This window comes from Thunnus thynnus, chromosome 19 (assembly GCF_963924715.1).
Source record: "Thunnus thynnus chromosome 19, fThuThy2.1, whole genome shotgun sequence".
Lineage (NCBI taxonomy): Eukaryota > Metazoa > Chordata > Actinopteri > Scombriformes > Scombridae > Thunnus > Thunnus thynnus.
Window position 1 is genome coordinate 10,826,213 of NC_089535.1, and position 23,928 is coordinate 10,850,140.

The 23,928-nt window shown below is 40.2% G+C and overlaps 1 protein-coding gene across 2 annotated transcripts in view; it reads left to right on the forward strand.

Annotated features, from left to right (window-relative positions):
* The window catches only part of LOC137171069 (mucin-2), a 35,232-nt gene extending 14,287 nt beyond the window's left edge, over positions 1–20,945 (forward strand). The window contains exons 3-4 of one of the 2 annotated variants that reach the window (XM_067574808.1): positions 159–233; positions 19,944–20,945. In XM_067574808.1, the coding sequence (XP_067430909.1) occupies positions 159–233; positions 19,944–20,130 (262 nt within the window). In that variant the 3' untranslated portion in view covers positions 20,131–20,945. The remainder of the gene's footprint in view (positions 1–158; positions 234–19,943) is intronic. The other variant, XM_067574809.1, reaches the window with a different exon arrangement.
* The last annotated feature ends 2,983 nt before the right edge of the window (positions 20,946–23,928 follow it).

A 23,928-nucleotide genomic window follows, 5' to 3' on the forward strand; every position in this document is an offset into this window, starting at 1 on the left:
GAGAGGAGATTGGTATATCTGCAGGGGTGCGTGTGCCAAAAAATCGGTTCAACAAGGGAGACAGTAACCTGAATATATCTTTATGGGCACGCACAAACACACACACACACAACATTACTATTTTACCCCTGATATGTCATCTCTTTGCTTTTCAACAGAAGACATTCATACAGAACCGGACAGGACATTGAGAACTGTGGGACCTGCAGGGACTGTGCCTGCATCATCTACAGGTATATGGCTGCATGTATCCGTGTGTGTGTTAATCTTTTTCTGCATATTTACAGCTTGTTTTACATGTTAGCACTGAGAGCACAGTGCGTGTCTCGGTGCACAGTTATGTGCATCATGCTGTCGTTTTGAATCACATCAGTTTTGGGGAATTCAGTTTTATGGCTTGGTAGGATTGTCGTTCTGTTCTGTGTGACAGCACAGCCGGATACAGCACTTTGAGTATGGCCAGTCGTTGCACAAACACCGCTGCAGGTTTGATCACTGAACACAGTTATGAGAGATTTATTAAGACCTATCACGCACACACTCTCATGCTCTCCCTCTCAAATTTAATGAGGTGAACAACAACACAGACTTAAGTCGTGCACCCGTGTGCCCACTTTGTTTCCTCACTCCTCCTCTACTCCTCTCATTTTTCTACTCTCCTTATCTCTCTTTTACACACACAGATGCACATGGGCAAATACACAAACACACACACGCGCGTGCAGAGTTACTGCATAATCATTCCGTTCTGAGATTTGAATTGAAATCAATCAATTAACAAACAGGATTTCACAGTTTACAGGAGGGTGAAGAAAGGCAAAAAGAAAAGTGTGGATTGCTATGAAATTGAAATCCCTGTCTCTTAGTTGTAAGTGTCAAAATTGCAAAAAAAAAAAAAAAGGAGGGTTATTAGTAGGAGAAGCAAATCTGGCGGAGGGAGAGGAGAAATGAAACAGTGAAGAGAGAGGAGGGATGACTTTCAGAGTGCTTACATGCACAAATATAATTTCATTATGACTGGATTAAGGCAGCACTCTGATTATTAAAACTTTCATGTAAACACCTCAGAGGGGTTATGTAAGTCAAATTATGTCATAAATCTGAGAAAGCATAACCCGATTAACAGACCAACATTCATCATCAATCTTTTTAATTGTAAATTGGAGCTGCGAAATGTGGAGGGGATACACCTTAGCGATTGCTTTCAGTGATTTGATTCTGTGTACTCATCTACTCACTATTATTTATTATTCTGTAGCGCTAATAAGATATTTCCTGTAACTACAACGCATCCTCGACATCAACCTGATTATCAAACAAATTGTATTACTGCTGAAGTTGAGTTACTGTAAACCAGATAAATGATTCAATCATACTATTATCATAATCTGGTTATTGTCAGTAATTTATTTATACTGTGTATGCAAACCTCCTCAATCAGCGAACAGAAGAGGAAGAAGAAGAAAGCCAGTTAAGGATAAGAGAAAGAAAGGAAAAGATCTGAGGGAAAAGATCAGAGATTTAGAAATGGAACAAGAGAGAAAGAGAAGAGGGAGAGGAGGCCCATAGAAAATTATTCATTCAGAAACTAAATACAGCTTCATCTTGAAAGATTATAATATTACAGTGGGGGTTATTGCACAGGAATGACAGTATGGAGCAGAGAGTTACAGTAGCTCCTTATCTTGATGAAAGGGAATAGGTAATACAGATGCGGACTGTACCGAGAGGAAACGTGACAGAAGATAAGTGTGTTATGTTGCGCAATCTTGTGTTTCTTTCCCGAGTGGCTGCTATAAAATATTACATCCCAAGCCACTGTTTTACGGTCAGATGAGGACTTATCACTCAATCGTCTGTCAACTCTACACGCTTCTTTCATGTGTGACAAGAGGATTTTCCCACTTTGAAAGGAGAGGAGATTTTCTTTTCTTTGAGGCTCAAGTTGAGCAGAGTCTAAAAAGACAATTTGGCAGCGGTGGAGAAAAAGGTGTGGGGAGAAAGAGAAAGATAAAGTGAAGGCTAAAAAAGAGTGAGTGATGGAAAAGCCATAAAATCTGACAAGACAGACTCTATCAATTAAAAAAGCTTCTTGAAGGAGTCTTAAGTCCTCAAAGAAAAGCGCAGCTCAGCACACAATATCAATCTAGATGAAAAGCTCACACAGGGATGTATTTAGAGGAATGTGAATAATTTCAGATTTCAATGCAGGAATATTTGTCCTCCTCACCCAATAAGCCACTAATAAATTCTCTAAAAACCAACTGTACACTACACGCTCAGCTTTAAATGGCAAACAGACAAAGTTAGCGACTAGCTGGTGAAAACAGTGGGGTATTTAGCAGCTAAAGAGCCAGATATTTCCCTCAGGATTTGGTGCAGACCAAAACAGAGCTCAGAGGAGAGTGAATATTGGACTTACATTCATCAGGTGTCAAGAAACACGACTCCAAATAAATGCTTGATGTGTAAGTAGACACCTGGTCAGCCATTTTAGCTTCATCGAGTAATGTCAGTGTTGTGTTTACAGTTTGTTGTGCTGTTTCCAAGTGGCAAAAAATAAATAAATCAATGAATGGAGTATTAGATCAACTGATTTATTTATTTTTGGCCATTTGGGGCAGTGGAAACAAGTTGTGAACACAGCATTGACAAAGCGTCACCACCTATGTTGAACAGTTGCCTCTTTATACCATCGACTGTGTATAAATATGGACGTCATGACAGCTCCCCCTAAAGTGAAGCCAAAACATCTCGATCGCCCCCTTGGTGGCTGGCTGCAGTACAGGTCATAAATCCCGCCCCCTCCATGTTAGCGGATAGGACATGAGCCAAACAAAAAATTCAAAGTACATGTGAAATAAGATGATTTCTGTCATTTTAGGTAGTTCTTATCACACTGATGTTTGTCCAAGTGCTCATTTTTCTAATAAGTTTGACAATATAAAAAGCGGGTGTGATGTCATGATTGACACCTGTGACAGCTACTCTCAAACCTCCGTCAGGTGGCAGGACGATAAGGGTGTCCCTGCAGTCTCACAGACTTACCCTAACCCTATACAACACACCTACTTTACTACATGACACTTTTACATGGCGGAAATGGAGACGCGTTGTCCATATTTACATACAATCAATGCTTTACACATCCAGCAGTTTTCATCACCATTCATTTAGTCATGTTTCTGTCCACCTGGTGAATGTAAGTCCAATATTCACTCTCTTATAGCTCTGTTTTCAGTTGCTATCAACTTTGAAGGATAATATCTGGCTCTTTAGCTGCTAAATGCTCCACTATGTTCACCAGCTAGTCGCTAACTTGTTGTTTAGTGCTGAGCAGGTAGTGTCTAGTGGGTTTTTAGAGATTGTCTGTGATCGAAAACAATGTTATGCAAGCAGTGAGAGTGAAATAAAAAAGTTGATTTGCAGGCCAGACCGCTAACAACAACGAGCTGAAACTCTGTAAAGCATGGCGGGCTCTGTGGAAGAGGACCCTCTCCCTATGTAGATATAAAGGGTTCATTCTAAGGTGACAAAAACACGATTCGTATTTTCAGGTGATTATACACCAATTAAAACATACTTATGAATATTATATTCCATTTCTGCCAAGTCTGTTCTGCTAGATGCCACTAAATTCTTAACACTGCACCTTTAAGTCCTGGATTATGGCAAATTCATATATGAGACTGTCATACAGTACAGTATGGATATTTTTTTTTTGATTTAAAGAACCTTAACGAATAAATTAAGAGAGAAATCAAAAGTATTTATTGTACTCCAGAAGTGGTAAATGGCAGGAAATAGTGAACATTTCTTAAAACATACACAAAAATACAACAAAAATAATATGAATATGCTAAATATAAAAACTATTATGATGATACTTTTCCATATTTTCACCTGAAATTTAAAACATAAAACACACACAAACACAAAACAAACAAACAAAAATGCACATTTAAACACAGTGTTACGCATAAAATGGAAGCATGACACAGGATAAAAATACACGTGTGTTTAAGTGTGTTTTTGTACACAGTTTTGTTCTCCAGTTACTCTGGACATCTTTCAGGGCAACGCTTATATAAAAATGCAAATGACACTTTAAGCATGCAAATGTAGATACTAGTGGCTACAGAACATTTTGTACCCAACCAAGGCTCATACAGTAAATAAGCGCTTCATTTGTTCTGCTTTTTAGGGGTCTCACATTACAGGAAGAATAATGCATGATGTATTTGACGTTATTTATCCAGCACCAGTGGCACATTAACTGCATATTAATATGTGAATCCGATTGTGTGGCCGTGCAGGAGTGTTAATTAGCGAGTGGAGTTGTGATTTATTCTTTTCGCTAATGGCGTATGGTGCCTGTATGGAACAAAGTAAGTAGGGAGGTCTAACAAGGAACTGTTGTGCTTAATCCCCGTGGAGTGTGTGGAGACAGCAGCCTAATCAGATCTGCACTCTGCTACTTTATCTCTGCTACTGCTCTGTCTGTTGCTCGATCACGCATTTCGCTGGAGGAGCTCGATGGGCTGCTACTCTGAGATGGATTAATGACTCTCTGGACCATACGTTTTCAGCTGAACTACAAGTCCACTAAGAGTTTTTTTTTCAAAGACAATCCGTCATCGCCTTCGCTGAACAGCAGATAATTGAGAAAAGGGTTGCTGAGGAAGCATTCTTGCTCTTTCCTGCTAGCTGACTGTTATCTGTGGGGATGCCACTCATGCTTTTTTGATATCTGTACTGTGGCCTCATTTCACTCATATTGTTTTCTCCCCCATTCCTCTCATTTACAGTTTGGGCTGACTCTGTAAGTGTTCCTATTTGTCAATGAATGCCTCCTCACATCATTGGTATGCATATGTGGTGATAGGGTGGAGGATTCCTCTGCTGAGGCTCTAATACTCGTAGGACGAAGGCTGTAGACTCACAATCATCCATTGGGAGGTACTTGAGATGAACATTTTGTGACAGCGCCTACAGTAACAACTCATCACTCGCCATTCTCACCACACACCCATCATGAATCAGCGCTTCCTGACGCACATCTCCACTGACACAACATCGCATGACAGGACTGGATACTCGCACGCTGCCCTTCGATCGCGATAGACCAGAGAGTGAGTTGGTGGAGCATAAGAGACTGTGGAGACTGGGCAGCAGGAAGGAAACTGGGATGACTCATCATGCATCTCAATATCTCCAACTTTTTTTTTCTCTCACCATGTATCCCTCACTCACTCTCCGTACCCTCTCTCTCTCTCTCTCTCTCTCTTTTTTTAAACAAATGCTTAACTCTAGTGTGCAGTGAAATATTCATCCACATTAAAAATTAATCACAGCGGCTTTAAAAGATTTTAAAAAGTAATAATAGTGTTAAAGGAGACCTGGAGACAGCTCTCCGTTGGCCCGGTACGGGTGAAAGATGGCTGCCAGACACGTTCGTCCAATAGATCCCCATGATGGAGCAGGGCTGCATGTCTTGCATGGTTAAGCAGCCAGTATAATGCAGTCTGATGAGTTTCAGAGAGAATTAATTCCTGGGGGGGGGGGGCTTTTTGTGCATGTGAGTCAAATTGTGGAGGGCTACATAGAGAAACAAGGGAAGACGGTAAACTGAGAGAGTGCTGCGAAGTGGAGACTCTAGTAAGAGCGATGTATAGTGTCTTTGCTGCCACTCAAGGCAACGTTAAGAGCTGTGGGCTGTGGTGCATGCAGCCCTCATTCTCACTACTCCTGCCCTCTATAATGTGCTTCTATCTACTTCCCCGTCTCCAGAGTGCCACTTCTCAGCTTGGGCTCACGTTTCCTTTCACAAGCTTTGATTCACTTTCTCATGTGGCCCAGAAGGGCATAGCAGTCCAATTCTAATATTCTCCACATGGTCCCAACACTGGCCCATAGCTACTGACAGTTTCTCATTGTCCTGGCTTTATCCAAAGAAATATGGCATTTTACAGACATCAGAAAAATACGCCTTTTCCACTAGATTGCTTGTGTCACTTCCTCCGCTCGCTCCCCACCCCCCTCCGTGTTTCTGCGCTTTGAATATAAATACATTTCACACCTAAATGGGGATGAGGAGAAGTGGTGCAAACTCACAGCTCTGGAATGGGTATAGGAGCAGCAGGAAAGAGGGGTGAGAGGAGCGTTAGAGAGGAGGTGAGCAGGAAAGATTGCCTCTGCAGCTACTTACAGCTTAGCTTTTCCCTTCCACAGCCAAATGAACCAGAACCCGAGGTGTTTCTGTGCACAGTTTATTCAGGGAAACCAACATCTGCACTATACATGCAGTATACAAATGAACAGAAACTTGTCCAAAATAAATCTGTGTCTCAGTGTGTGCACATTCAGCTGAGTTCCTCTGAAACACAGTGATGTGTTAGCAAATTATAGATGAACTTCTCATGTTCATGGTCACAAGGATATTTTTGAACCTGTATCCAGCCTCCAGCCATTCATTAAACATTGACAATTCTCTGCCATTATCATAACAGGGAGTGAAAAGACCTGACTGAATAGAATATAAAATGAATTCATGGGAAAATACAGAGGTTAAGCAGGAGAAGGAAAGTGCATCTGTATTTGAAAAAGCAATGAAGCAAAGAGAGAGACTGAAAATAGGGATAATATACATTTTAAAGGCAACTTTGAAAAAAAGTCTCTTTCAGGTACAAATCAAGCAGCTCAGTTTCCTGGGAATTACATTCATATAGGTCTATTACGTACCTCAGGATATACATCAAATGCTAACGTTCAGTGTCAATGCCGTAAATAGTGTGCTCATTATGTACTGAGGCGGATAGTGAACGTGTGGAGGTCAAAGTGGTGAATGAGAGTATAGGAAGTACAACTTTTACGCAGGAGACAAGAGTTTGCATCCTGTCCAAGTGGAAAGTACAAAGAAGCCAATGTGGATGTACATTAAAGTGAAATGTCACATGACAGCTGCTAGTTGCTGGCTTAAAAAAATCCCTGGCTCCAAATGACTCCCATTCAAAAAGTGTCAATTCTCTCTAGAAATACTAAATCAATTGTTTTTTTTCAACAAATCATTATGGTCTCAATTAGGGCTGAACAATTGATTGAAATTTTATCGAAATCGCAATATGGCCTACTGCAATTTTCAAATTGCAGGAGGTGCAATATTTGTTAAAGATATGAAGAAGAAATGTGTCAAAATACCATTTTAAATTAAATATTGTCATGTTGCAGAGATGTCCTGGCCTACACATCACATTCAACATTCTACAGGCTTAAGAAAACATCTTTGTTTGGTACAAATCCCTGCAAAAATCAAACCATAATCATATTAATATGTATTCAATGAAAATGAGAATAATGATATACAAATGATCATTGCAAATCATATCGCAATTGAAATATCAGTAATATCATAATCGCAATTACATTTTTTTCCAAAATTGTTCAGCCCTAGTCTCAATTGTTCAATTCTGTCCCACTGATAAGTGTGCTGGTGGTCATTTTGGAAGTTATTGCTCTGTTAATAATATTTAAATACTTTTGATGTCTGCATCTGGGCATTGATTGACAGCTTTGATTGACAGTTCATTCACCTTCATTGATCAGCCCAGTTAGCATAATTTAGCTACAGCAGCTAACATTAGCTCAAGTATGCACTGCTTGATGTTCACAGTAAGGTAGCGTTCACTTCAGTCCAAGGTAACCGGGCATGTTTCTAGAGCGTCCCACGATCACAAACTTAACCAAATGCTGTGAGTGCCTAAACATTTATTTGCTACAAGTGGATAATGTATTGCAAGAGTGGATACTGTAGGGAAAACAAATGAAATACGCTGACAATGAATGTTTTACTGATACGTTCTACAGTGACATTTTGTGACTTGTTAGATTTAACAAAGTTACATTATATTAAAAATTAATCGGGCAGAATAACTTGGCTTCAAAATATGTTTGTTACTGCAAATTAGTACTACATGACTGTACTTTCAAGGAGACACGGTTGCATTTCCTGTGAATCCCTTGTATGTGGGTACACAATCCCACACATGAAAGGTGGACTCTGCCAGTGCTAATGAAAGGCACCATTTAGAGAGGCAATTCCAGAGTGAAATTGCCTTTTCAATTGAAAATATATACCAATCAGTCAATAATACACCTATTGATCCCTGAGGTTAAGTCCCTGCAGCCAATCAAAATCAGGATAATCCTCTGACTGCAGAGCCTGGATTAGTTCCTCTCTGATTTTTTAAATGCCCGGGTTTGTCCATATCTGACAGGACATTGATCCAAACACGAACAGATTTCTTCCTTTCCGTATATCTTAAACCAAAAATAGAGAGAGGGAGAAACAGCGAGAGACAGAGATAAATAGAAACCAATAGAAAGACAACAAGAGAGAAAAATAAGAGCTGCTGTACTTTCCATATAACTGGATATGAGAGGTTTCGTTTCTCTAAAGAAAGATTTGTCAGATTCTTGTCTCTGACCTTTTGCTAACAAGCCTGTCAGAGCTTTCAGACCTGTGTGTGTGCTTGCATGTGTGTGTGTTTGTGTGCGTGTGTGTGTGTGCACACGCACACCGCTTCCCCTGTAGATGAGGCTGATAATGGAGAAGTGGTGTGTGTGAAATATGTAAAGGGCAGGGCAGGCGGTTCTTCTGCAGTAATCCATCTTTACTTCAGGGCTGAGCCGTGGAGCAACAGGCGTCTCACAGGGGAGAAGGAGAAAATACACTGTAGGCATCAACCTCATTCATATGAATCTGCACAGAGGAAATGTTCAGCCAGCAGGAGGACAAGATTTACACAGCAAGAAAACAAGAAAATAGAAATGAAGAGTATTATTTGTCCTATGTACTCTGTTTTTCTCTTGCATCACTGACAGCACTACAAAGAAACTGGCACAGTGGGATGTGCAGTGTTAGCAGTTATACATCTAAAAACTGCTTTCCTCTCAGACCATTCACCAGAGATATAAAATTGTTATATGTCCTCACAAACGTGTATCCATCCACTCATGAGTTTATTTGTGTGAGGAAATGACAGATATAGGGCTGGGTGTGAAACGGATAGAAAGGGAGTGAGAGACACACGGAGAGAAGAGGGAGAGCGAGAATCCTTGTTCGTGCCGTTTGGCAATAATTACAGATTCAAACTTGTGCCAACAGTGAGTGCCAGATGGTGCCCATCACCATTGTGCCATGTCTTTGAAACAGGGAGGAGAGAGAAAGATCAAGAGTGGCATGTGGAACAGGGAAGCACTGCCTAATGTGGATGATGTGTCATATAAATATTAATCAAGCTAGAATCACACCCACAGCTAAATTAGATCCCTAAAGCACTTTCAGTCGCACCCACTATCAATCTTCTCCCTGCTTTGGCACTGCGCTTACGTCTTTATCAGAGATGATCAATAGATTAGATATTAAATGCTAAATGCTAATGTGAGAAATATTTTTCCACTTAGTTCTTGTCTCTAATAGTATTTATGGGTACCCATTATAAAAACACTCTTCATAATGGGCCTGAAATTGTAACTAATTGCTTTATTAATGGCTAATAAATCATTTGTTACTTTATAGATTGGTTAAAAGCATTGTTTTCTGTTGCCAGGCTGTAAAAAATCCCTTTGGCTGGTGTCTGTCTTCCATCATAAAGGTCACAGTATGCTCGAAACAAACTTGTTTTTTACGACATGTCATCCCACCTCGTCTGTTTATAGCTTTTCTGGAAAGCCGCACTCGAGATGAGATGAAAAGCCCATAAATGTGATTATTGTTAAAATGAGGATACACTCTCAGTCAGTGTTTCCTCAAAGACATAGAGTTTGTACACACGGAAAGTGACAGAAGTAATGGTGCAAAAAATGAAAAAAAGAGAGCTTGAGAAAGATGTTGAAACTACTGTCTTGTTACACACACCTGCATGAAGTGTGTGCCTGTTGGATTGTCAGTTTCGGAGAGAAATGTGTGGAGGAGAGGGTTTAAGATGTTGTCTGACCGTCTGACAAACACTTCTGTTGAAGCATATTGACATCTTCACACTTTTTGGCTACTGTAGCTCTTTAGTTCATCAGGAAGATCTCTCCGATAGACTGTTCGACCACTCACATCCTGGAAGAGCGCTGTAGGGCATCCTGACTACAATCTGTTTGTTAACAAACTATTAACATCTAAAAGTGTAAACATGATGGATTATTGTATGAACCTTTTATAAATGATTTGTTAACATTTATAATTGCAGATGACTTACTGCTATTTGCTTATGGCTTATTTAAAAGTGAGTAACTCTTTACTAATGATGCACTAACATTTATAAATGATCCTTTTACTGATATATAAAGCATTAGTTACTGATTTATTAATATTATTAAGGCTATTAGTTAAACCCTTTATAAAAGGTTTAACTAATAGCTTATTAGAAAGTGGAAGAACCATTATATACAACAAAACTAAATACATTAATATCGTATTTACACCAGAATTTGACTAAAAAAAACATCTCAACTCGATGTTTTACTTTTTTTACTAAGCTTTTTTCCGAGCGTTTTCAACCACATCTCACATTTTCATCAGTAGACGGAGTTTCCTCAGCGTATTTACACCTCTATTTAACTGTACATACATAATTTGCATACAGATATGGTTTAAAATCACCCAATTTGATTTGTTTATCCACTCTATGAACCTCTTGTATACAACATAAACACAACTGCATTAAAAGATCTTCAAACCCAATATAACACTTCTTAGCAGAAGTAATAAAATGAATCTAATCAAAGCAAAACATTGTTATTCTGTTAACGCTGTCAAATATTCCCCTCTTCAGTCATCCAAAAAAATATATTTAAGGGGAAATAAAGAGATAAAAATAGTTGTTAATCTGCTCTCTATTTTCTGCATCTGTGCACATATCACACAGCTCACATTAGCCTTGAATCTTCATTACCCCTAGAGACCGTCTTATCTGTCCCACCTCCAAATGCTAGAGAGGTGAAACGAAAACCACACCCCCGTCTCACACAAAGAAAACTGTGAAGAAAGCTTCAACGTGTTAGTGTTTGTTTATGAATGGGTGCGACACAGATAAAGATGGATGGATCCTCACTGCTCGTTGTTGTTGTTTTTTTCATGTGGCACACTGCCACCCTGCCGTCACACCTCTCTCTCTCAGATTTCCACAATAGCCACTCATCCATCAGAGCCTTCCGCTCCAGCAGCTATCACTCAATACCACAGTGGTGCTGAGGACAAACAGGTACTGCGTGCAACCAGCCATCACCCTTTGCCTTTTAATTCACCTTAGCTGACTTACTCTACAGTTCCTTTATCATGATACTAGGTGAACAAATAATGACTTACAAAAATTTCCCAGTAGTGAGGGAGCAGCACCCATTGCTGAACATTGGATAAATATCCACTGCGGGCGGATGCTGAGTAAAATTCCTGGCTTGAATGTTAGGACAGACTGGGTAAGCACACCTCATCACATATGTTGCACTAAATTTGGCCCACAACAGCCCCAGGAGGCAGAATTGAGATCTTGGTCCAATTTTCTTAATACCAGCACTCAGCTAACGCCGACACAGACCCACACTTGGGTTTAACTGCACTAAAACTGTGTTTTTGCTCAGACTTGCAGTTCAACTAAATTGAGATGACATGTTCAGCGGTTGATGGCCCACAATAACAGCGATGGTTAACCATGGTAGCTCAAAATTTCCTGCACAGCAGTTCAGAAACAGACAAACTGCAGACATATGAAAGTTTTACCGTTACAGTTGTGGAAAGTGTGGAAAGATTACCCACTTAATATCCTCTCATATTTCAGTTGGGATTCAATGTTTTATTCTTCATCCTCCTCCTTTTTTAAAGCTGCTATATTCAATATTTTTGGTCCTACTTGACGCCCGCGCCTACAACTGTTATTATTAGTCATATTTTTATTATCATAGTTGTTATTGTTATTATTTTTGTTGCTGTGCATCACTGTGACTCTCTCCCTCTCTCTCACTTTCGACCCCAGCCACCTAGAGCCCAGTTCTGTTTGAGGTTTCTTCCCATTAAAGGGGAGTCGCCGCCGTTGCCAAGTGCTTGCTCTTGGGAGAATGTTGGGTCTCTGTAAATTAAAGAGTGCGGTCTAGACTTGCCCCATGTGAAAAGTGCCCTGACACCACTTCTGTTGTGATTTGCAGCTATATGAATAAAATTGACTTGACTTGACAAATGACTACGTGTAATGTGAAGAGCCCACAGAGAATTAAACTGTTCCCCTCAGCTCTACCAAAGTTTTTAACATGTTTCAGCTCTTTGTTTTGGTTCAGTCTCAGGCTCTTATCATTGTATCTTATCATTTCCAACAGCAGCAGGCAGCTGTTTTTGTCATGCTCGAAATAATCACAAGAGTGGTAGGGTGATGTATCCTCAGTGAGAGCGTTTGCTTGAGTGAAGAAAATACCGCGATTTTCCCCCCAAGTATGTGGATGGAGACAGAAGCAATTGATCTCAGGCTATGCAGATCACTGACACTAACTAACAATACAGGATAAAATGAGCAAGTTGAATTGAATAAATGACCCCTTTTAATCTACTATTTTTACTGTTTTTAAAAACAATATTAATTTTTATGAATTGCTTATCAGATATTTCCCTCAGGAGACTGTGAACAGCAAAACAGAGCTAAAAGGAGAATTAATATTGGACTTTAATACAGCAGGTGTCTTAAAAACACAGTTACAAATGAATGCTAATGAGGCTGTGTCTGCTCCATTTGTAACCAAGTATTTGCTATCAACTTTGCTTGTTTCTGCTGTAGTTTTAAGAGTTACTGTAACTAAGTTCAGTTTTCTTGTATCTTAGTTCTTTGATTCTTGAACTGAACCCTCAGATGTCTACACCCCCCACTATAGTACCTTTCAGACACCACATTTACTAATCAGGTTGCTCAAAGCAGCTACTAACAGATGCAGTTAGGCAACAGCAGCATGCACAAACTGAACTCCCAAAGAAAACCAGTAATGAGTGTGAATTCACAGCAAGCAACTTTTTTTCCCCATGGAGCAGATCCTGGATGCTCAGACCTACCAGCCTTGCCCTTGGCTGCAGGTTCAGTGTATGTAAGCTCTCATTTATTCACTTTGTAAAGCATCTTCCCATGGTGCAATGAGCTCTGTAGAGTAAACAAAGCACGGAGACAACAATAGCAGGTCAAGTCTTAAGCTGGTACAGGCTATCTCTGATGGGACTGTAAGCTCCTGGCCTACATCTGCTTTTATTTCTTCATCCCTAGCTTACATTTCCCCAGTAATCAATCTTAACCTCACTTGCTCTTTATTTAGGCAGCTACTCGATGCAAAGGATTTTCAATGATCTTAAACCTTCCAGGTTCTTCGTCTGGTCTCTTCAATAAACATTTTGTGTTATTTATTCATGCACATGGAGAGAAATACAAACAAGTGTGCAATTTCTCTCTCTGGCTGTGCTGTGGGTTTTTGAAAAACAAAGCACCATGGACAGTGTCAGAGGTCACTAATAAGGTCATATTAGTAAAATCTATGTGGGTAATTGCTGTAAAAATGTAAATATTAGGCACTCATTATCACAAAATGGGAAAAGACGCAAGAAAAGGAAAAGAGAAGGAGGGAGAGACAGTAAAGCTACACAAGGTTACGTTATTCAAAATAATCCGCAACAGGTTCCTCTTTGTTTATTTTGAATTGCTGCCAAGCACTTGAGCACTTAGTTATGAGGCCAAATATATTGACCTTGAAAAAGGCCCGGATAGTTTCAATACAATATATTGTTCTGTCTTGTGCTAAGAGGTGTTGTGGCGTAATGTGATCTGACTGCTGCTGGTGTTGTGCATTTGTGCTTTTAGCATCCTATGATTAGCATAAATTATATCAAGTGGATAGCATAAATCATATGATGATGTGTCCCAGAGGTATTAGTCGTGTTTACAATGTCAGCTTCTTTCTGTTCTTGCTCAGTCACACAATCCGCTCCCAGCAATACTAACTAAAATGATGCTTTGCCTCACCCTTCTCCGCCTATTGTCAATTGTTTGTTGCCTGAGTCTTCTATCATGTTAGTGAAGCCTTCTTCATCTTCAGTTTTTTATGAGATTTTCTCCAAAACTCTGTGATGAGTGGAGGTTTAAATATGCAAGATTACTGATTTCTGTCTAATACGTGTTTTGAGTTAAGTCACATATTAGCCGGCTAACACTAACCTAAGGTGGTGAACATAGTAAAAATTATACCTGCTAAATATCAGCATGTTAGCATTGCCATTTCGGTTATGTTAGCACACTTATGTTAGCATTTAGCTCTAAGTATGGCTATGCCTAATACAGCCCTACAGAGCTGCTAGCATGGATGTATGCTTAGTCTTGGGGTTTTTTGTGGTTGCTTTTGCAGTTGTTTGTTGCACATACTGTCCAATGCTATACACCCCCTCTGTCACACACATCTATTTTTCCAAAGGCATCATATAATGACTTGCACTACGGCTACACTTGGCTACATTAAAAATAAATACAGTACATAGAGACATACAAAAACAACTGAGGTGGTCCATTAATCAGTATTTGAGGAAGGTCTTTATTCCAAAGCATTTTTATATCATACTGCTTCGGAGTTTTTGAGATTAGTTTAATCAAAATTATACCCAGTTGGATAAATTACCATCTTGTGCAAGAATATCAAATATTAGATTAAAAAAATGCAGACTTGGACTCTGTGGCATTCTTTTTAAAGGGAAACTTCACCACTGTGAATATGATGATTTCTTAAAACTAGGTCACCTGTGTAGTAGAAATGTGCAATTATTTTTGAAATTGGTGCCCTGTGACTAGAAAACACTGAGAAACAGGCTGTAGATTCCCCATATTACTCTTAAGAGGGAATCCTACAACAACCAGAATGCTTTGCATGCAGTCCCGTCCAATCCTCTACTGATGGTGTGTTTACAGAAGGCAGGTGGGTTTCCCAGCAGAGCTGCTATTGTATCTCTTTACTGAGGCTTATTTTCATTTACAAAATGTTGTTCCTCATTGAGTCTGGATATATTGTATCAGTATGCAAGAATCATAAAACAAACGGTGTGCTGGAGTCAGGTATGCAGATCATTTCAAACTTACTGAGAGCTGTACACAAGCCAGAATGCTGTCAGAGCTGCTGGAGGACAGTCAAAAAAGCCTCAGAGTCTGCCGTCTTCATTTCAGCTTGGTTTAGGAAACAATCATGGACGAAGGAGTGAAAAACTGCAAGCGAACACTGTTTCTTTCATTTTTTGGACGACGAGGAATGGGGACCTAAGTGCTCAAGCTGAATGCAGCCAAGTAACACAGTTGCTGATGTGCTGTTTTGTAATTAGAGTTGGCAAAGTCTGATACAATATTCTGTGAGAAAATAAAGCCAGGTTTACCACCATGAAGTTTGTTGCTGCGCAGAGTTTTCAGTTCTGTCTCTGGTCTCTCTGACGATCTTCACCGGGCACCAGTTGATGCTACAAAGCTACCCCGACTTCAACGCTCCAGTGGTCACTTTCTCCTCTATACTCTGTTTTGTCTGATTCCACATAAGTTAAAACAGTAGTGCCACATCTCTGCTCCAACATTATATTGTAAAGCTAATTGTTTTCTTGTGTCAGATTCAGCTTTTCTGTCCACCTGAGGCTCAAAATTCTCTGGTTCGTTGGGTTGATGTCGGTGGAATCGAGGAGAAATTCAGCAGCTGAAATTTTTGTGTCAGGTTGTGGCTGTAACGTAGCTCACAGTGCGATATTCAGCCTCGTATCATGAAACTAGTTTTCTTCCAAATGTGCTGATGTTTTAAAGTATTTAGCAGTATGATATTTTAGTGTCTGCTTTTCCCTATCACGAGCGTAACATGGTAGATGGAGTGTTATGGGAGACCCACCTTTGATAGTCCTTGAAGGCACCATTACAGAAAATGAGGAAACATAGTTTATAGTCTAAGGCAGGTCCAAAGTCTGCCAGATGATGCATTTTGCATCACCAGACTTTTGCAGCTGGATGAAGAGGGATATTTTATTATAAGGAAGACAGGAAAGTTTAATGTCATTCATATATATGTACTACCCACATTAGAACCACAGGAATCAGCTTGAAAATCGGTGAAGTCGTCCTTTAAATTACATACGTCTCATCACACACACTACTCTCCCAAATCAGTGCTATTTGGATGTTAATGCAGGTATCAAAGAAGGATCTTTTAAAGCCGGGACACAGTCTGACAGCCAAGCAGCTGGTGGGACCCTCTCAGAATAATAGTCCGAGGAGCTTGTAATACCTCAGGGAACAGCCTGTTCTCTAGACTGGTAATAGGAAGACTGGTGTGTAGATATGTGTGTAGATGTTGAGGAGTTGGGGGGTTACAGGAGGTGGTGGAGCGTCTGCACATTTATCTGTTGTATTGTATGATGGGCACGCGCTTGTGGGTGTGGTACCTCAACTCAGATGAACACCGATCTCTGCAGAGATTGACTGCTCATGTAATTGCTGAAATAAAATGTTCTCTTTTTTAAGCATATTCAGCCTTTAGGAGAGAAAATTGCAAAGATATTTCGAGTTGATTGCCTTTGCACTGCTACATTTCTGCTGAAAATCTCTCCTCTACCACTCAGCAAAAGCACAGAGGAGGAGTGATGGAGGAGAAATGATGATCTCCTGCTGGTGCTGTTGTATGAATGTTTTATAGATGGAATGATAAAAAAGAGATGAAGCCCTGCTCAACCTCTATGCTTATATTATTTTAAAATACTGTTTAGAAATATTGTTTGCAGCTTGTCACGGTTTTAGCCCATATGCAATCTGACTGCACTTAACATCCGCATTTACAGACTGTGCCTGTCGTGACCAACAGCACACATGTAAGTTCATCTGCCTGCAGTTAAAGCTACAACACTACAGACAGAAATATGAGAATTGCAAGTACTAGTGCTATTATTGATAGTATTTCAAATGTTACTCGTAATTGTATCTGATTGTTTCAAATGTCAGCTGTGAGTAACCTTGAATTCCAGGCAAATGATGTGGTAACTACAAATCTGCTGATTCAATCCCCTCTGGAGATGCACTGGGGGTAGCGCTCTTGGGCAAGGTCGCTCTCTCCCAAACTGAATGATTAAAAATCAGGAGATTTATACGGTAAATCTCTGAGGATGGAATAACGGGTGCAAAGTAAGGTCACACAGTGGGAATGGATGGGAACTTTTAATGTTAACTTTTACAACTGATGTATAGTTGACTTTGGAGTCACTTTGATCCTCCCACTGAGACTCTGAGGTCGTAGTTGTTATCATCACCAAAATAAAGAGGTATCATGCAATTAGATCCATGTACACTAGGGGCACAAAGGCATAAAAAAACCCCATAAAAATACTCTGGTTTTAGCACAACAAAGTTAAATTACCTCATTAAAAATTCCCAAAATTACCTCTACTCAATCCAGATTCTATGAATATGCAAATGTTCATCTCAAAACTTTAACTGCTGGACACAAGATGTCTCCCGCTTCCAAGAAAAGTCCAGTGTTTGTGCACTGGAGGCTTCAAGTTTCCACATCACACTTGTGTAAGTTGGCTTCCAAACTAGTTGTGATGTCACAAAATCATGCCCGTATTTCCACGTTTTTTAACTCATATTTAAGGCGAACACAGAGAAACTTTCCTCCTTCAGTAGATGAATGTGAAATGTGAACTAACAGCGTTCTAGTGTCAAACTCTGCATATACATCAAAATGAAGTAACAATTAACAAATTTTTGAGTGGAGGGGACCTTTAAAGTTGCCAAAGCCATATGATTTTTGTTGAATTCAGAACATGAGGTTTACAATGAATAGGTAACAGTAGTTACTGTCAACTAACTAACTGTCAACTAACAATGATTTTTTTATCAGTTAATCCGACAATTATTTTCTTGATTCATTGTTTTATCTTTTATCTTTCTAAAAATGGCATCACAATTTTCCAAAACCTAAGTGAGCATATTCAAAAGTGTTGTTTTATTCAACTAAAAGTTCAAAACCAAAAATATTCTGTTTTTTTCTTCTTCATATATGACAAACAACAGCGTCAAATAGTCACATTTCACAGTGAAATTTTGGCATTTTTGGTGGAAAAATGACTGACAGTTATTTGATTATCAAAGTCAAAATTGCCCATTAATTTTCTGACAATTGATTAATTGTTTTAGCTCTTGTTACACTACTCTTAAGATAAGATTGCAACCTTACCATAATGCACTGCCTGTACCTATAAGCTCCAGTCATCACACTAGCACAATTGTTCTGTCCACACTCCACAAACCCACTATACAGTATATTGCAGAAAACATTATTTGGCATCTCAACCAGAGCTCTGACCATTCTGAAATATGGCCTGCATCACATATAAAAGGCAACTAATTTGTACACAGGCGGGACCTGAGGTGGGGTGCAGTAAGTATATAAAAAAGCATAGATGTGAGCAAAGGACAGAAGAGGAGCAGCGGGAAGAGCTGTGTTAGGTTCCCAGCTTCCTGCCTGCCACAGTTTGTGGGCTCAGTGTGCAGATAATTAAGGTTGAGGGTGGACAGCTCCCTACAGCGCCAATGTGCCTTGATCACGCAGAGCTGTGGACCGGGGCTATTCATTTTCACAAAGAGGGAACACAGCAGATGTAAGGCAGAGTCACTGGGGAGCTCTATAGGGAGCTGAGCTATATGGTGGCACAAATAAGGAGGCTGTGAAGATGGAAGGAATGGAGTACTTTATTTACTCTATTCATTTCAAGGTGGTAGAACAGCAGACTCCATCACTTACTTGCTTACTGACTAGTGCCTCATTTTACGCAGCTTTGGAGGTTTGTTTCAAACTGTGAAGCAGTCCCAGCTGCCACAAAGAGGTTTAGTTAAAGTGGCTTTTTTCCTACCTGCTGTAAATAATGTGGAGGGAAGAAATCCTCTCCACTGCTTTTGTACCCACTCACTTTTCACTGTTTACTCTGTCCGTGCCCGGTGCCCGCACAGTGCTCCTGTCTGGAGTTTGATGTTTCATTTGGGGTTTTTTGTGCATTAGAATACCAGTAGGCATCCAGAGTGAAGTGGTTGTGAGACTGAGGGAGTGGGAGTATTGAAGCCAGATGGATATGAATGTGAGAGTCCTCATTGTTCTTGCCTGAAAACTCCAGGCCCTACTGCTGCTGCTGCTGCTGCTGCTGCTGCTGCTGCTGCTACTGCTGCTACTGCTGCTGCTGCTGAGCTCGGTCCTCCTTGCTTCCTCTGCAGCACTTCTCCCCTCGTATCCTCAACCAAGGGAGTCCTCTTTATTTCCAGCATCTGTGCTGTGATGTGAAACACCAGCTAACTAGGCCACTGCATAATAAGCAAGAATAGCACCAAAGTAAAATGAATAAAAAAAAGAAAAGAGGGGAAAAAAAGAGAATAAGTTCACGAGGGGGAAAGCAAACCCAACATGTAACTGCTGACAAAAGTAATTCAGCAAGCAAATATTGTCCTTATAGGTTATTTCTTTATTGCAGATGCATTCATTTATTATTGCTTACCTTTACCTACAGCCTCTGCAGAGGTGCATCAGAGTTCACATCTCATTTCGGCAGTGAAGCCCCTAAGCGATACTGTCATGTGACTGACAATGCACCTTGCTGACTTTTCATTTGGTGTGTGTGTCAACTGCAGTCCTGATATCCCTCCTGGTGCTGCAATATTTCTGTGATACTCAGCATTTTAGCTCTTGATTCACTTTGTCAATGGCTTCATTGTTGTCTACTAGGAAGTGGCAGATGCAGAAGTCTTCACTGCTTCACTTCTTTGCTTGTTCACTTATTTTTTTTTACACTTGTAATTCTTCTACATTTCTGTGAATTTTAAACGCACCATAACTGACTATTTCCTGCACTGTCTCTCTTCTTCTCTTTCTCTTTCTAGCGTAGAGCATGACTTTCGTCTGCAGGAAGGGCAGGTGGTACGCACATGGAAAGTAGACCCTCCTGAGGGCTCACCACAGACCGCCACTCCCCAGCCCACCACACCCCACCAACAAGACTCCCCTCAACCGGTGCGACCCCCTGCCACCACCAAGAAGAACAGGAAGAAATGCTTCTGGTTCCTCTGAGTGCGAGAGGATGAAGCAAAAGACATTTTGATACTGTAATGCACTGCATACCCTTCTTAAGAGAAATACAAATGATCAACTGTGGAGATCTGATTTAAAAACAAGCATGGAGTGAACTGGTGAATTAAAATGCAAACATAAAAACTGTGGGAGGAGAAAGAGTTGCAAAGGTTGTGAATTTAGCTGTTGCTGGTGGAGATGATGAGAATGGTTTGACTGGGGCGCACATGTTGTTACAGCTCTTAAAATGCCTCTTCAGCACTTACAGGTTTGATGCTGGTGCAGGGAAGTAAAAGTGCTGAAGTCAAATAAAAGCAAAAGTTCAGTCCACAATATGACTCACAGTTAGGAAGCAATTAGGAGATATAAAGAGAATATATAGCGGGTGGAAGGGGGCAAGGGGCACAGTATAAGAGGCAATATAGCGGAGAGGATGGAGCTGTTTATACAAGATGAAATGAACAGAATTTATAGGAAAAGACAGAAAAAGACATCATCTTCATTAATGGACTAATGAGGGTCAGAACACCAGCTTTTATATCCTGAGACATTTAAAGAAATTATTATGACCTGTATTTAAAACTTTTAATATACTGTAATTGATGGGAAAAAAAAACTACTACAAATGTCTACACGCGCATACAGCACACACACAAACACATGCATAAACAAATGACATATTTACATAAAAAGCATATATAAAATTGAGAAAATGAGTGAGTTGAGTTCTGTACATATCAGAGCTATTCTACTTGGATGCTATATTTCAGATATGGATTACTGCTCTATAAAAGTATTTTACCACAGCTGGCTGGTGTGTGTTGTCCTTGTAGGTGTTTTAAGCCATTATCAGTGATGGAAGAAGAGCCTTAACCTAAGTAAAAGTACCATTACATGAATGTACTCTGTTAGTAAAAGTAAAAGTACCGCATTGAAAATTCTACTTACGGCAAATAAAAGTATTATCAGAAAATTAATTATCAACTCTCAAAAGTAAAAGTAATGATGGATATATCATTATATATTAAATTATTAGATTGTTAATACTGATGCATCAGTATGTAAGCAGCATTTTACTGTTGTAGCAGGTCGAGGTGAATTTAATTTTAACTACTTTACATGTAGTTAAACATTTTAGTCCTATAGTTCCCAATCTAAGGGTTGCACCCTCTTCAAAGGGTCACAGGCTAAAATCTGGGGGGTCGTGAGATGATTAATGGGGCAAGAAAGAAGAAAAACAAAGTTCTGCAAATTTGAAATCATTTTTTGGCTTTTTTGTGCAAAATTACATAATTTTACCTCTTTGCGCCTTTAACAATTATTTGAATTAAACCTTTTGAGAAGTTCAAAGGGGAAATCTCTGTTTGGTAGAACTGCTAACGATGCTTTTTTGAGGTCATTTCAACAAATACTGTATGGCTATGCCGTTATTTTAACCCAAACTATAATCCTTCCCTAATCCTAACCAAGTTGTTTTTGTGCCTAACCTTATTCAAACCTTAACCATAGCAGTGTAGGATCAGAAAACAGTTGAAATGGCGATTCCATCCTGCTGATCGGGGTGTCAGATCAGAAAATGCTTACATGTGTTGTCCTGGAGGGTGTGATGAATAATGTATTTTCTGTTTCATTTGGAGGTCTTGTTGGCTGTTGGGAATGGTTGGGAACCACTGGTTTTATCTTCAAAGATGCACTGTACTATTTTCATAAGCTTATCACATGTTTTTTAATGTAAAATCTTAATCTGAAAAGTAGGAGGTAACTATAGCTGAGAGATAACTGTAGTGGAGTAAAAAGAACAATATTTCCCTCTGAAATGTAAAGAGGTAGGAGTAATATAAAATGGATATACTCAAGTAAAGTACAATACCTGAGACAATCTACCTTCCACCACTGGCCATAATCATGAGGCATTTGATCTCTCGGTTTTTGGAAGCAAGGACAAGGAGATGACTGTCAATCTCTAGCGACACAGAAAACATTCTCTACATTTATAAGATATCATAATCAAATGCAAGTAATGGATGCTTCTCAGTCCTCAGATGGCGGCTCAGACAGCCCACTTTCCTGGACACTCCAGGGCAAGTCTCAGGAAATTAAGCCTCAGCTGTTTGATGGCTGTGAGAAGCCCCAAATATTACTACTTAGTAATTCATGACACACATAAGCTGCTTCTATAAGGCTCTGAGGTGGTATGAGATCCTGGCCTAATTTATTCCAAACTTCGGAAAGTGTTAGCTCTCAGTTTGTTTGCCTGCTTGTTTGGATTTGTACAACTAGTGCCAGTTTCCACTTGCCTCAAACAAAGCAGTTAGAAACAGACTCTGGTTTTGTTTTTGTTGGGAAGTTATTGGAGGGAAAAGATGTTTCAGGCATCCGTGTTGGGCAGAAGTCCACAGTCCCTTATGCACTGGACTTGTAACTGCCACTTTTTCTTGCCAGGGCTCTCAAGGCACAAGCATGCATATGTACACATGAGTATACAAACACACACACACACACACACACACACACACACACACATCAACCTAAGCTTGATCAACTGAGGCCCCATGTTCACCGACTTAACTCTGTGTCCTGCTGTGCTACACTGAGGTGTACAAGTTGAAAAGCTTTTGCTGTGCACGTACCTCCGCTTCAAAATAACCCACACATCTTAAACACAAACCTCATCGCACACACACTCGCAGTCTCGCAACCACATGATTCCACTTCACGCACACACACACACACACACACACACACACACACACACACAATAACACAGCTAACATATTGTTCTCAGACCAACACAATGCATTATCTCCCCCGCAGTTGTTCCTCTCTCCCTCACAACCAGGCACATATTCCCTCCTAGTAGCTCTGTGTGTGCCTCGCAATGCTGAGAGGAGTGTAGAGTTGTCAGTCATTAATCTGCTACAGCACAGCCTGTAATCCTGATGACAGAGCGGAGCGGGCTTACAGAGAGCAGAGAGGATCTGAGCCCAGCCTGGAGTGGGGAACAAAGGAGCCAGAGAAGACTGGTTTTGAATCCATAAAGAGAAAGCGAGTGTGCGTGTGTGTGTGTGTGTGTGTGTGTGTGTGTGTGTGTGTGAAGGGATTCTGGGGTGAGGTAAGTAACTATTTTGTCAGCAATGCTGCATTGCTATTCAAGAATGCTGGCACACACAAAAGGGAGAGAAGCTTTACATGGAAAGCAACCAGGACTGCCGGTGCGTCACACTGACACATCAGGTAAATGGGCTCTGCTCCAGACTGGTCATTATGGAGCTCCGAAGAAAAACGAAGGCCTGCGGAGAAGGAGAGAACAAACCTATTTTGAGGCCTCTTCAGAGAAAACATCAAGGGTCAAAGTTGGCTCACGCAATTCGGTGCAACATCAGTCGAGGCTTGACTGAAAATGAAGGAGAAAAAAATAACCATGTCTTGAGGCATCAACAAGCGTGCATAATGGGCATGTGAAAACAACTACAACTGCCCCTGCATGCTGAGAGTAAGCAGCACAGCTAATACTGCATGAGTCATTGAGCTTAGGCTGCTATAGAGATATTATGTTTCACTTTAACACATTACAACCAAAGAGGTCATTTCACAGTCAATCAGACCGAGAAGTCAGGGGTGCTGGAGACATATGACCTGTCCCCGAGTCCAGCAGGCTGCGAAATAATATTATTTGAAGGCTAATGCAATAAATGATGCAACGTAAACTGTGTCTTCTCTCAATGACTTAATAATGATGCTGATAAACAAGCCCCAAAGTTACAATGATACTTGAAAGAATTTTTCTTTTCTTTGAAC